This window comes from Schistocerca nitens, chromosome 1, assembly GCF_023898315.1.
Source record: "Schistocerca nitens isolate TAMUIC-IGC-003100 chromosome 1, iqSchNite1.1, whole genome shotgun sequence".
In the NCBI taxonomy this organism is placed as follows: domain Eukaryota; kingdom Metazoa; phylum Arthropoda; class Insecta; order Orthoptera; family Acrididae; genus Schistocerca; species Schistocerca nitens.
Genome location: NC_064614.1, coordinates 1,219,440,141 through 1,219,453,512, shown reverse-complemented (window position 1 = coordinate 1,219,453,512; position 13,372 = coordinate 1,219,440,141). Strand labels below are relative to the sequence as shown.

The 13,372-nt window shown below is 38.3% G+C and overlaps 1 protein-coding gene across 1 annotated transcript in view; it reads right to left on the bottom strand.

Moving 5' to 3' along the window:
- Positions 1–1,082: 1,082 nt before the first annotated feature.
- The window catches only part of LOC126201425 (GTP-binding protein 1), a 136,507-nt gene continuing 124,217 nt past the window's right edge, over positions 1,083–13,372 (bottom strand). The window contains exon 13 of the mRNA XM_049936785.1: positions 1,083–1,505. Coding sequence (XP_049792742.1) covers positions 1,296–1,505 — 210 coding nt within the window. The 3' untranslated portion in view covers positions 1,083–1,295. The remainder of the gene's footprint in view (positions 1,506–13,372) is intronic.

Sequence of the window (13,372 nt, the reverse complement as noted above, 5' to 3'; positions counted from 1 at the left end):
TTTCTTTAACTACAAAAGTGATACCTAGCATCAAACATAGCCATGCTGAAATATCATGAGTACAGGGTGGCACAAAAGTCACTGGACAGCTGGTTAAAAGAAAACAAAAGTAACAGCAAGACGAAGCACACTAAAAAGTTTTAACCCGTTATTACCAAAATGATGATAATTACACCTTGTCAAGGTGGAATACAATGCAATGACAAACATAGTGCAATGACAAACAAAACAAACACAATAATCAAACTAGTGAATTGTTGAAAGCATGATCCATGAGATGTGTTTACAGCTGTAGTTTTCCAAAGTGTCACGATGTTAATGAAAGAAGAAAGAATTTTTGCTTTAAAAACATTTTATAAAAATGGCACTACTGCAGTTCTTAATGACTGACCACCATTGGTATACTGACAATCAAAATCTTTTGTTACGCCAACTACTAAATCAACCTGGTGTGAGTGTTTGGGGTGGGGGCAGGGAGGGGGGGGGGGCAATATCGTCATCTGGTGCACTTGAACCATATCTTTTTCGAGGAACAGCAACAGCAAATAATTATTTGAATATGCTTCGGAATTACATGGTACCAGAACTAATGATGTGTGCTGAAAACTTTCAAGAAATTTACTTTCACCACAATGTTTCCCCACCACATTATGCCATTGCAGTATGTGATTACTTAAATGAAAATTTCTGAAGAAAAGTGATTGGTCAAAGGGGAGATATTGACATTCCTCCATGTTCACCTGCTCTCATTCCCATGGATTTTTTCCTATGGGGTGTCACAAAAACTCTGTTTATTCTCAAAAGCCTTAGACCATTGCTGAACTAACAGTTACATACACAACACATTTCATGATTTGGGTAGTGATACCATACTATGCAATAGAGCATGTAATGGTGTTCCAAAAAGACTACAGATATGTATTAATGAAGATGGAAAACAATTCAAACATAACAAATAATTGTTTAGTATTATTTGTATTTTCAATAAGACACAAATTCAATATTTTGTTTAAATTAGTACCCACTGTCCAGTGACTCTTGCGCACCCTGTATGTGGGATTGTATCAATGAGGATGTTAAAATACAACCAATTAATGTATTTTTGTCATTACAAAAAGGTGTACGACATCCTTTTTCAACCTGAAAGCAAACACTAGATCACATATTTAAATACTGAAATCTCATCAGAAAAGGACAAATTAAGAAGTTGTACTTCTTGACAGTTCATATTCACCTGAAGGCATCATCAAAAACTTTTTGAGATAATAAATATCTTCATTGGCACCAAAACCTATCTATGTTTTTGCACTCCGACCAGCAATCACAGGATTCTGCTCTGCAAGAGGTTTTGGTGTTGTTCCTGTTCCCGTTCCTCCTCCCCCCGATCTCCCTCGGCCACCCCTCCTCCCCCTACTCTTCCTGCCACTTCGCTGAGCCATATTCTCTCTCTTATCAGCAGACACTTCAAATGGCGAGTCGGCATCTGCTCTGTGGACTGGTGAAACCTGCAGAGAAACAGAATACCTCATGAACACAACGAAAAGCAGTACTATCGTCAGTGTTCACATTTTGATATTGGCATGTTACAGTCGTTAAAATCTGATATGCAGATCACATATTTACATCACTTGAGAGAAACATACAATTTAAAGACTATAAACAATGTGCTAGATGTGTTTAAAAAACATAACATGTAAATGATGCTCTGGAAATGGTTCCTTTGCTATGGTTGCTGTCATATATTTCCACAGCATTTGCTGAACTGTGAGATGTGGATATATGAGGATCACATTTAAAATAGGCATTGGAGGATTCTGTTTAGCATCTTCCGGTGACTCTGCACTGGCAGACGTTTAACACAATTCTGAGTACTGTTTCCTGGTACATAAAGGAGAACACCATAAACTATTTACTGAAGTAAGTTTAGTGGATCTTTTAACTTGATATCTGTACATTACACTTCTCTTCAGATTAATGATATTTTGAAAGAATCAATGTTTCATGAATTATAAAAAGGACAGCAACTATCAAACTGTCTCCCAATGAAACTGAGCAATCAAGTCAGCTTACACCACCCATATATCCCACAGGCCATAACTGGAATGTGTTAAGAGAGGTCAGAAGCTGATGAAGTATGTCATAACTACATATCTGCAACATTCCAAAATGGTCTGTGTACTTCTTTGTTTGAATCTAAATAAGCTCCCAGACAAAATATTAGTCACAAAGCATGTAAAGCTAATAGCAACTTTGCTCTTTAACATGGAATGCAATACCAATGTAACAGTGTGCTTTTTAATGGCACTGTAATGTGGGGTGCAATACTCATGGAACAGAGTCAAAAGTGAACAACTGACATTGGGCATACCAAAAGTTAGTTAATGAAGAAAATGGAGGATTTCATGGGTATTTTACAATGAACTGTCCTGAACTGTCCTCTCAGTTCGCCAAAGTGGCAAACAAACACAAACAAGCACACGCACACACACACACGCGCACACACACACACACACACACACACACACACACACACACACACAAAGAAGAAGGGATCACCAGTGATTTACAGTTTGTGTCTAAAAGTGTCCTTTACTGCAAGTAGGAATTGTGGAGGACATTAACAACAGGTTTTGTTTATCTGTTTCCAAATTAACAGACAAGCTCATATTATGTAAGATGGATATTTGGAGTGAAATTACAAGTAAGAGACTCTTGCTCTCACTTGCCCACAAAGTTGCGATATCACCCTGACTTAAAGTACAACAACAATTGGGTGTAGGAGGCTGAATACTTGTTATCCGAAGAGATCAGTCATATTTCTGTTCACACACAAATTATGTGTGACACCACATTTACCACATGATAAGCCTTCTGGAGGAATTGCATCCGACTAGTGGTGCAAACCTATGGACATTTTATGATATTCTACACATGTTTTAGTTACGGAGAAATGAGCTCTTTGGTCAAGATGCCGTGAGTCAAAAATGCCACACTGAGTTTCTGGTGAATGCTGTTTGAGATTCTACCATTTCTGGGTCTACCTTCCACCAGGATAAAATTGTGACTTTATGGTGAAGGGTGCTCAGAAGCAAGACCACATCTGGAGTGCCGTGCAAAGTTTCCACATTTGAACTCTACTGAAAAGATTTTACATTGCCCAGAGCAATGTGCCAAAGATGTGGGAGACTATTCATGAATTTTAGTCAAAATATATGGACTGATGTGCCAGGAAAGTGGACATCAATGTCTCCTACTCAGTACATTCCATGTGACAGGGAAGCACACCTGTTATCTGTGCTTAGGGAACTGACTTGCACTTTTAGGAGAGACGTGAGTAACCTTTTGTCTGGTGAGCTTGCATATCATGCAGAGGACACCACAGCGTGCAGTAAACACACATTCGGCATATTGGCTAATAATGTGAAGTGCAATACAATACAATACATAAAATAAATGCTTACAAGAAAATAAAAATAAACATTTCATATATATCAGAAGAAAGCCATAAAAATTGTGGATAGAAGACATGCAATTCTGTTCCAATCAGTTAAGATAAAGAAAGGCAGTGAACGTCCCACAAAACTATTCTTCCAGAATAATGAGTAACACCAATTCATTCTTTATAAATTGCGTATACACTTGTGCTACGATGTGCTTCATATGTCATTTATTATTACGCTGAATTATCCCAACTTACCATAAGAGTTATGAAGTAACTACGGTATCTGTGCATCATATTTAAACAAGGCTGAATACTTCTGAATCAAAATCAGAATATGGGGTTACAGCCCGCAACTACTCACCATATAGGAAAAACTTTTGCAGCAAACAGGTGCTCAAAAAAGTTGTGGCTCTGTACATTAACACTTTTGGCACTAATAGACATGTTTACAAAAAGTAAGTTTGAGAGAGAAGAATACTACTTACAAGGAGAGGTCCCCAGTGGTGGGATTGACTTTTTGAAAGCATCTATATGGCGACGAAGTTTAAGGTCCCAGATATTACACCCTGCTATCATTCATCCCTAGGGCTCTTGTTTGCGAGTAATTGATGATACAAAATTTCAGAATTTTGTATTCTGCTCTTGAGTTTTAAAAAACGGATGTTTAACAGTCTGGTTGCCCAGTATAATGGTTAAGGTAGAGGCCTCGTGTGCAAAAGTTGGGGGTTTGAATCTCATAATCTTTATCGAAATGAATTTGATGATCATTTTTATTCAGTCAACTGGATTGAACATAATTTGTTTACTTCCACTGCTTTATCACATCATTTTAGTTAACATATTAGCTTTAACAGTTGCTCTCATTTTTACTTCCTATCATTCTTTTTCCACTTGGGATCTTTGTGCATATGAATTTAATTATTTTTATTTATCTAGCAGTCTTCAAAGAAGACTGGAATAGAAGGGAGGACCAACAGAGGTACCAATAGTACCCTCTGCCACACACCTTCAGGTGGCTTGCAGAGTATGGATGTAGATGTAGATGTAATATTTAAACATTTGAAACGCTGATCTATCGGTTGAAAAACAAAAGGCCTATTTGCACTGACTGCAGAATTGTGTCAAAAATGTATGTATCATTGCAAGATGTACATTTTTTTTGGATGACTCATGTCATAAAAACATTAAAAACATTCATTCTTATTTCACCACGGACAAAATAATGCAGATGAAGATTTAAATGGAAGTAGAGATTACAAATAAAATTAAATAAAACAAAATGAGAAATATCATTAATTAATGCAATAATATGGAAAAAATTTATTATAATAAAATGGAAGAAATCAAATCGAAGTTAATACATAAAAATAATGAAAATCCCATGCACAAAGCTTCCAAGTGGAAAATGAATGACAAGAAGAAAAAATGACAGCCATATGAAAAAGTTACTGTGTAAGATTTGAACCCACAACCTTTTGCACATGAGGTCTGTAACTTAACCATGAAACTGTGCAACCAGTCTGTTAAATGTGTCTTTTTTATAGCTGAAGAGCATCACACGAAATTCCGATTTCTTCCTTTTTGTCAGTTACTTGCAAATGAGGGCCCACCATGGTGAATGGCTTCACGGTGTGAAACTTTGGACCTTAACCTACATCACCGTATACATGATTTCACACAGCAGATCCCACCAATGGGAACCTTTCCTTGTCAGTAAACAGTTGAAGAGACACAGAGAGAGAGAATGAGGCTGATAAGAATAGCACAAGAAAAAAAAATGAAACAACAAGTTTCAGTGTCAAGAATTTATTTAATGTCGAGGTAGGAATGGGGAACAACAGGAACAGGGGTAGGAGAATGAAAATGGTCACGAGGATCTACAGGGATGTAACTCGAGTGATGGAGTACTGCTGTGGGAAGGACAATAAATATTTTGTTAATGATATTTCTCATTTCAGGATATAAAGAAAGCGAGTGAAATGTCTTCTGGAAGATGTAATTTAGTTGTTCAAGTCTGCAACAGATCAGCTTAATAAGGAAAGTGCCTGTGGGAGTAATTTCTATCTTACTTCTCTGATTATTTGTGCAGTAATGTTTGAATAGCAGACAGACTCCCAAATGACAGATATTGATAGAAGCATCCTAGTAATGGAAAAAATTAAGACTCTTCAAAGCACGAGGCCCACACTAAATTCCACCTAGATTTTACACGGAATCCACAGCAGATTAAGTCTCTTTTCTTCTTCAAATTCATCAAAAATCTCTTGCACAGCAAACAGCAACATGACTGGAAAAGAGTATATGCCACAACTGTTTATAGAAAGGATGAAACAATTGATGCACAGAGTTGCAGACCAGTATCACTTACATTCATCTGTTGCAGGATTCTCAGCTCGAACGTTATTACGTTTCATTAGGAGAAGAAACTCCTCTTAAAGAATCAGCTGACATTCATGAGAAACTACTCATGTGGAACACAGCCTGCTTTATACACACACCAGAGCTTGCAGACAGTAGATTCAGGTGAACAGGTAGGCTGTTCGGCATGATACCATGCGGTCAATTGCTGACCAAGATACCATTATACAGAGTATCTTCATAGGTATATGACTTGCACCACGAATAACTTACTAACAGAACCTAGTATATTATCAGGGCGTATGTGCGAACAAGGGGGAAAAAAATCCTGGATTTTTACTGAATTTTCCAGTTAAAAATACACATTTTCCTGGGCAAAAACACACATTTTCCTGGGTGAAAATACACTTTTTCCCCCATGTTAAGCGACAATATACTTTCCCTAGGAGCCATAAAACTTATCAATCTTTTGTATGGTACAGGTTTTATACACCGACATAGAACTTCCCTGCACTTTAGGAAAAGAAACCCAGCAAAAAACACGGTTTGGACAGCTCTTTGATGTGCACTGTAAATTTTCATATTATGAAAGCATAAATACGAATTACACCAAATACAGCACGGCAGCTTCCGAAGCACTGAAAACGAGATTATGACACACTTTTGTCAACCAAACATAGCTCACATCATGTGATCTCAGCAGCCAATGGCAGCAGATATTCAGAGGATAGGACACATGATGTAGTCAACGAATAGTAACATCAGTGATAAGTGGCGCGAACACACAAGTTAATGGTGTAAATTAATATACATACAGTACAGCTACCAGAAACGCTAAGCTTTCACACATAATGTTGGTCTATTTTACTGTGTACTACCCTTTAAGATACATCAAACACAAATGTGCAAGTGAAATTTTAAATAATGGCACAAAAGGGTGGTCTTCTGGGCCCAAAATTTTGCTGAGTAGCTGGTCCTCAAAGTGTTAAGTTCTGAATGAGAGTCAAATGCTCCTTGATTTCAGAAATTCATCATACATTCTCACGTGGAACATAATTTATCTTACCTACAGGGAAATTTGCTTTGAAAGTAACACTTCTCAAAGCACAATTCGCAATATTTTCCTGAGACCTGTTAGAAATGTAAACAAACAGCCTTGCCACACTGGTAACACCAGTTCCCGTCAGATCACCAAAGTTAGGTGCAGTTGGGCGTGGCTAGCACTTGGGTGGGTCACCATCCAGGTCTGGCAAGTGCTGTTGGCAAGCACGGCGCACTCAGCCTTCGTGAGGCCAATTGAGGAGCTACTTGATTGAGAACTAGCAGCACCAGTCAAGAAAACTGGCAATGGCCACGAGAGATGTCTGCTGACCACATGTCCCTCTGTCTCCACATCTGGTGATGCCTCAAGGCTGAGGATGACATGGCAGCTGGTCAGTACTGTTGTACCTCCAAGGCCTGTTCGGACAGTGTTTGTTTGTTTTTGTTAGATGTAAACCGTTGTAACATCATGTTCATCAAGAGCAGTCTGTTGTTACAACTTTGACACGTTTTGCTGTCAGCAGATGGCTGTGTGTGCACTGTGTTTTGTCACTGTAAATGGCACATTTCCTTTATAACTAAGTTTTATTTTGGTGTTATTCTCTCATTCATGTTTTATTGCTGCAGTAGTATTCTCTAGTGACAGGCTAAAGTAAAATTCTTTGCTAGATTATCAGTTCCAACCAATCAAAATTACTAAAATTGAACTGAAAACTAAAGCAATTGTAAATTCCCAGAATTCTAAGAAGTGTCTGGGTTTTTCCTGGATGTTTCCCCAATGAAAAAATTCCTGCATTTTCCCCAGATTTCCCATGGTTACAGTGCTGGTTATTGTGCAACAGAAATTAAAGCAACGAAGGGTGTGCCCCAAGGAAAGATAATAGAACACGTAATGTTCTCAGGATATATAAACAGGTTGTTTGTTGACAGTGCTGTTGCTACATGGATAAGGAAACGCAGAAACACTTGGCCACTTTCCACTTGGTGGAATGAATGGCAGCTCTGATTAAATGTAGATAAATGCAAGACAGTGCTTATAACAAAGAGAAAGAACTCTATTTTATCCACTGACAAGATTAATGGTGTGCATTTTGAGCATGTCACATCATATAAATATTTACGGGTAACAAAACAAAAAATTATATGAAATGGGATGAACGTATAAAATTAGTATTAGGGATGGCAAGTGGAAAACTTAGATTTGTTGGAAGGGATCTGGGAAAGTATAGCGCACCTGTAATGAAACAGCATACAGAATTGTAGTGTGATAAATACTAGGATACTGTTCCATTGTTTGGAGTCCTTATCATGGAACTCTGACACCAGACACTACACAATTTCAGGGATGTACTGTTACAAACGTAACAAATTTGTATAGCCCATATGAAAGTGTAACAGAGATATATGGGAAAAATAAACTGTAATCTCTGAAAAAAGACATGGAGTAAATTTAGTGAACCAATATTCATGGAAACCTGTGGGACTATTCTGCTGATACCATCACATATATCACACAGAAGTCATGAGAATAGGATAAGGAGATCAGAGCACATAAAGAGGCAGACAGACAGTTGTGTTCTCTTGCTTAGTACATGAATGTAATAGGACGGAAAACTGCTAATATTGGTGTGTACAATGGTTTGCACAGTAGGTACACATGTTACTCCCTCAACTACTGTGCCTTGGTCTCTCTACCCCTTGCTTCATCAGTATTCTCCACACCCATCCGAAATGTAATTGGTATTCAACTGGCAGGCCTGCAGCGCAACTAAGGGAGGCTGTGCATGTTTCTTCACAGAGTACACTTTTTCAACAAAGCTAAGCTAACACTGATGTTACATTTTTTCCTTGCCTGTGAACTGCGCCACACATAATCTATATGGTGAGTGGCTGTCTGTTCTCTCACAATTTTTATAATTACATTCTTTTGAAAAACTGACTGCTGGACGTTTTCCAACACTGGGAAACACGGTGACTGGTGAGTATGGTACACATTAGGATGTGACGCAAATGACTGTCCTTGGCTGGAAACATCTAATACAAAAACACACCCATGCATATACTTTCCTGCTTTATACTAACAGAGAGAAATAACTATCCATCACAGATACGTTGAATGACACACACATACTACAAAAGAAAAATTCAATGAACGGAAAGACTCCACCGAGAAACATAATTTCTGTATACAACAAAAGTACATCAATTATTGTGTATTGTTTGCCATCAACTTACGTGCCCCACTATGGGATGAAGATAGCACGCCTTATTCATATCTGAAATAGAAGGTATTGCACTTAAGACCACTCAAATATTTCTACATATTTATTTCTGTGAGGAAGTGAAACAAGATGGGAAAAAGAAAATTGACATTTCACTTAAAGCTCACAATGGTACCTGCAGCCTGACAACAAAAACAATTGTGCTTTCAGATATACTGTTAGCTGGGTCTTAACACACTACAAACACAAATTCACATGCACAAAAAAGTAGTATATTATATTAACTGTTACACCATGCTCTTCACACTATCCATTAAATGGGAACACAACCCCTCCCTTTCTCCCCACCATTCATTTTTAAGTCTTGTTGCTGCACTACGTCATCAATGACAATTTACATTAAACAATGGACAACATTCACTGCAAGTAATAACAGAAAAGAGGCTGTCAAAAGGAGAAAAATTTAACTGGAAAAGTTACAATTTGAATGTAGCATATCATTACATTTAATATTAACTGAAAAATATGTTAATATGAAAGCTTAATAAATTTCATTTCTGTTCAGTATGTTTTAGGCACAATATATACTTTCATCGTCACAATTTTTAAAAAAAAAGACAGAACAAATATTGTCATCATCTTTCAGTTAAAGTTTTAAAAGAAGACTTTAAGAGTAGTAAGGAAATTATGTTACAAAATATATATTTTAAAGAAGATAGCTCAGCCAGATGTTGTGGAAGGAAAAACAAAATTGAGAATCAGGCACAGGAATTACACGTCACCAGAGGTGTGCAGATGGAAAGAGAGGAAGAGAAGTGAAAAAAAGAAAACTGGAAATTCAGGGTTGCAGAATATCAATCTATTAAGATTTACTCCAAACTACCTTTATAATAGATATGTCTATTGTAAGTGGTAAAATGTAGCTAATCAACAACCACCAGAGTTCTTGCATTTCAAATAATCCCATGCTGTCATTAAAACAGAATGTCAGTGTAGTAAATCTTCAGCCACATTACTGATTTAAGAAATAGTTACTACACTGATAAAGGATTCACCCATAATATGTACTTCTAACATAATATTATTGAGCCCATTTAACTTGCAAGGTGGTGTGACTTCCGTGCCTCAGTGATACAGATAGCTGTACCATATGTGCAACTACAGCGGAGAGGCAAGACAAGCCATTTGGTACTTGAAAAGGGGCAGCACCCTTTTCAGTAGATGAAAAGGCTCCCCTTGCCATGCTGATACTGCAAAGTGCTGTAAGCAAAGGGAAACTACAGCCATTATTTTTCCCCGGGGGCAGGTAGTTCTCCTGTATGGTCAAATGACAATGGAATCTTCTCGGATAAAATATTCTGGAGGTAAAATAGTCCCCCATTTTGGATTGCAGGGCAGGGACCACTCAGGAGGATGCTGTCATGACGAAAAATAAAAGTTCTATTCTATAGGTTAGAGCATGGAACACTGAACCCCCTAAAAGAATAGGTAGTTAGAAAATTTAATAAGATAAGTGGACAGGTTGAAGTTATTTGTAGTGGGAATTAATGAAATTCAGTGCAGGAGGGACAGGACTTCTGGTCATGTGAGTACAGGGTTATAACTGCAAAATGGAATAAGGGTAATGACGGAGTAGATCCAATAATGATTTTAAAAAATGGGAATGTCGGTATGCAACTACAAACAGCACAGTGAACACATTAATGCCGCCAATACAGACACAAAGTCAACATTGACCACAGTAGTACAAGTTTATATGACGACTAGCTCAGAAGATGAAGAGACTGGAGGTATGTATGGTGAGTTAAAAAGAAATTTAAGGGAGGTTTAAATCTAATCATGTTACAGGACTGGAATTCAACAGTAGGAAAAATTAGAGAAGGAAAAATAGTAAGAGAACATGGAATGGAGTAAAGAGTGAAGGAGAAACACACCTGGTAGAAATCTGCAAATAGCTTGATTTAATCATCACTGACACTTGGATTAAGAACCTCGTAAGGTTATAAGTATATATGGAAGAGACCTGGAAACGCTGGAAGGTTTCAGATTGATTATATAATGATAAGATAGAAATTTCAGAGCCAGATTGTAATCTGTAAGGCATTTCCAGGGGCAGATGTGGTCTATGACCACAATTTACTAGTTATGAACTATATATTAAAAGTGAATAAACTGCAGAACAGTAGGACATTAAGGAGATGGAACTTGGGTAAATAGAAAGAGTTAAGAATTTCAGAGGGAGCATTAGGCAATGACTGACTGAAATAAGGTAGCTTGGACGGTTTTTTAATTATTTTTTTTAAGAAAAAAGACTAATAGAAATCCTTGGATAACACATGAGATATAGAAAGTAACTAATGAAAGGAGAAAATGCAGCAAATGAAGCAGGCAAAATACAGATGCGTAAAAAGTGAGATTGGCAGAGAGTGTAAAATGGCTAAACAGGAATGGCAAGAGGACAAGTGCAAGGCTGAAGAATCATGCATAAGTAGGGGAAAAATAGATACCACCAATATGAAAATTAGACAAACATTTAGATAAAAGAGAAGCAGCTGTATAAATGTTAAGAACTCTAATGGTAAGCAAGTACTAGGCAAAGAAGGGAAGCTGAAAGCTGGAATGAATATATGTTGGGTGGGCGAAATAAAACTGGCCTGGAAACTATTTTATGCAGCCTAGCTTATATTATCCAAACCGACGGTAGATTACATAAGTTGGGTTGCCTATCTTATGAAATATCTTCCAGGCCAGTTTCATTTTTCCCACACTTTATAAGCATTGTACAAGGGAAATGAACTTAAAAGTAATACTATAGAAAGAGAAGAAGAAGAGACAAAGGTGAGATGAGAGATGATATACTACGAGAAGAATTTGGCAGAGCACTGAAAGACATAAGTAAAGAAAGGCTCCTGAAATAGAAATCACCCCTTATAGTTCTTGAGATCCTATGAAGAGCCACCAATACCAAAACTATTCCACATGTAACATACACTATGTGATCAAAAGTATCCAGACATCCCCAAAAACATATGTTTTTCAAATTCCGTGCCCTGTGTTGCCACCTCCTGTCAGGTACTCCATATCAGCGACCTCATTAGTCATTAGCAATTGTGAGACAGCAGAATGGAGCGCTAAGTGAAGCTCACAGACTTTGAATGTGGTCACGTGATTGGGTGTCACTTGTGTCACACGTCTGTACGTGAGAGTTCCACACCCTAAACAACCGTAAGTCCAATGTTTCCAATGTGATAGTGAAGTGCAAACGTGAAGGGACAAGTACAGCACAAAAGCATACAGGCCGATCTCGTCTGTTGCCTGACAGAGACCGCCGAGAGTTGAAGAAGGTTTTAATTTGTAATAGGCAGACATCTATCCAGACCATCACACAGGAATACCAAACTGCATCAGGATCCACTGCAAGTACTAGACAGTTAGGCGGGGAGGGAGGGGGGGGACTTGGATTTCATGGTCAAGTGGCCGCTCATAAGCCACATATCATGCTGGTAAATGCCCAATGACGATTCGCTTGGTGTAAGGAGCGTAAACATTGGATGTTTGAACAGTGGGAAAAAATTGTATGGAGTGACAAATCACAGTTCACACAGGGTGTGGGTATGGTGAATGCCCAGTGAACGTCATCTGCCAGCATGTGTAGTGCCAAGAGTAAAATTCAGAGGCGGTGGTGTTATGGTGTGGTCATGTTTTTCATAGAGGAGGTATGCACCCCTTGTTGTTTTATATGGCACAATCACAGCACAGGCCTACATTGATATTTTACGCACCTTCTTGCTTCCCACTGTTGAAGAGCAATTCGGGGATGGCAATTGCATCTTTCAACGCGATCGGGCACCTGTTCATAATGCACAGCTTGTGGCGGAGTGGTTAAACGACAATAACATTCCTGTAATAGACTGGCCAGCACAGTGTCCTGATCTAAATCCTATGGAACACCTTTAGGATGTTTTGGAACGCCGACTTTGTACCAGGTCTCACTGATGGACATCGTTACCTCTCCTCAGTGCAGCACTCTGTGAAGAATGGGCTGCCATTCCCCACGAAACCTTCCAGCACCCGATTGAATGTATGCCTGTGAGTGTGGAAGCTGTCATCAAGGCTAAGGGTGGGCCAATACCATACTGAATTCCAACATTACAGATGGAGGGTGCTACGAACTTGTAAGTAGTTTTCAGCCAGGTGTCCAGATACTTTTAATCCCATAGCATATACGAGACAGGAAAAAGACTCTCAGACATCAAGAAGAATGTACTAATTCCTGTTCCACAGAAAGCAGGTCCTGACAGGTTTGAAT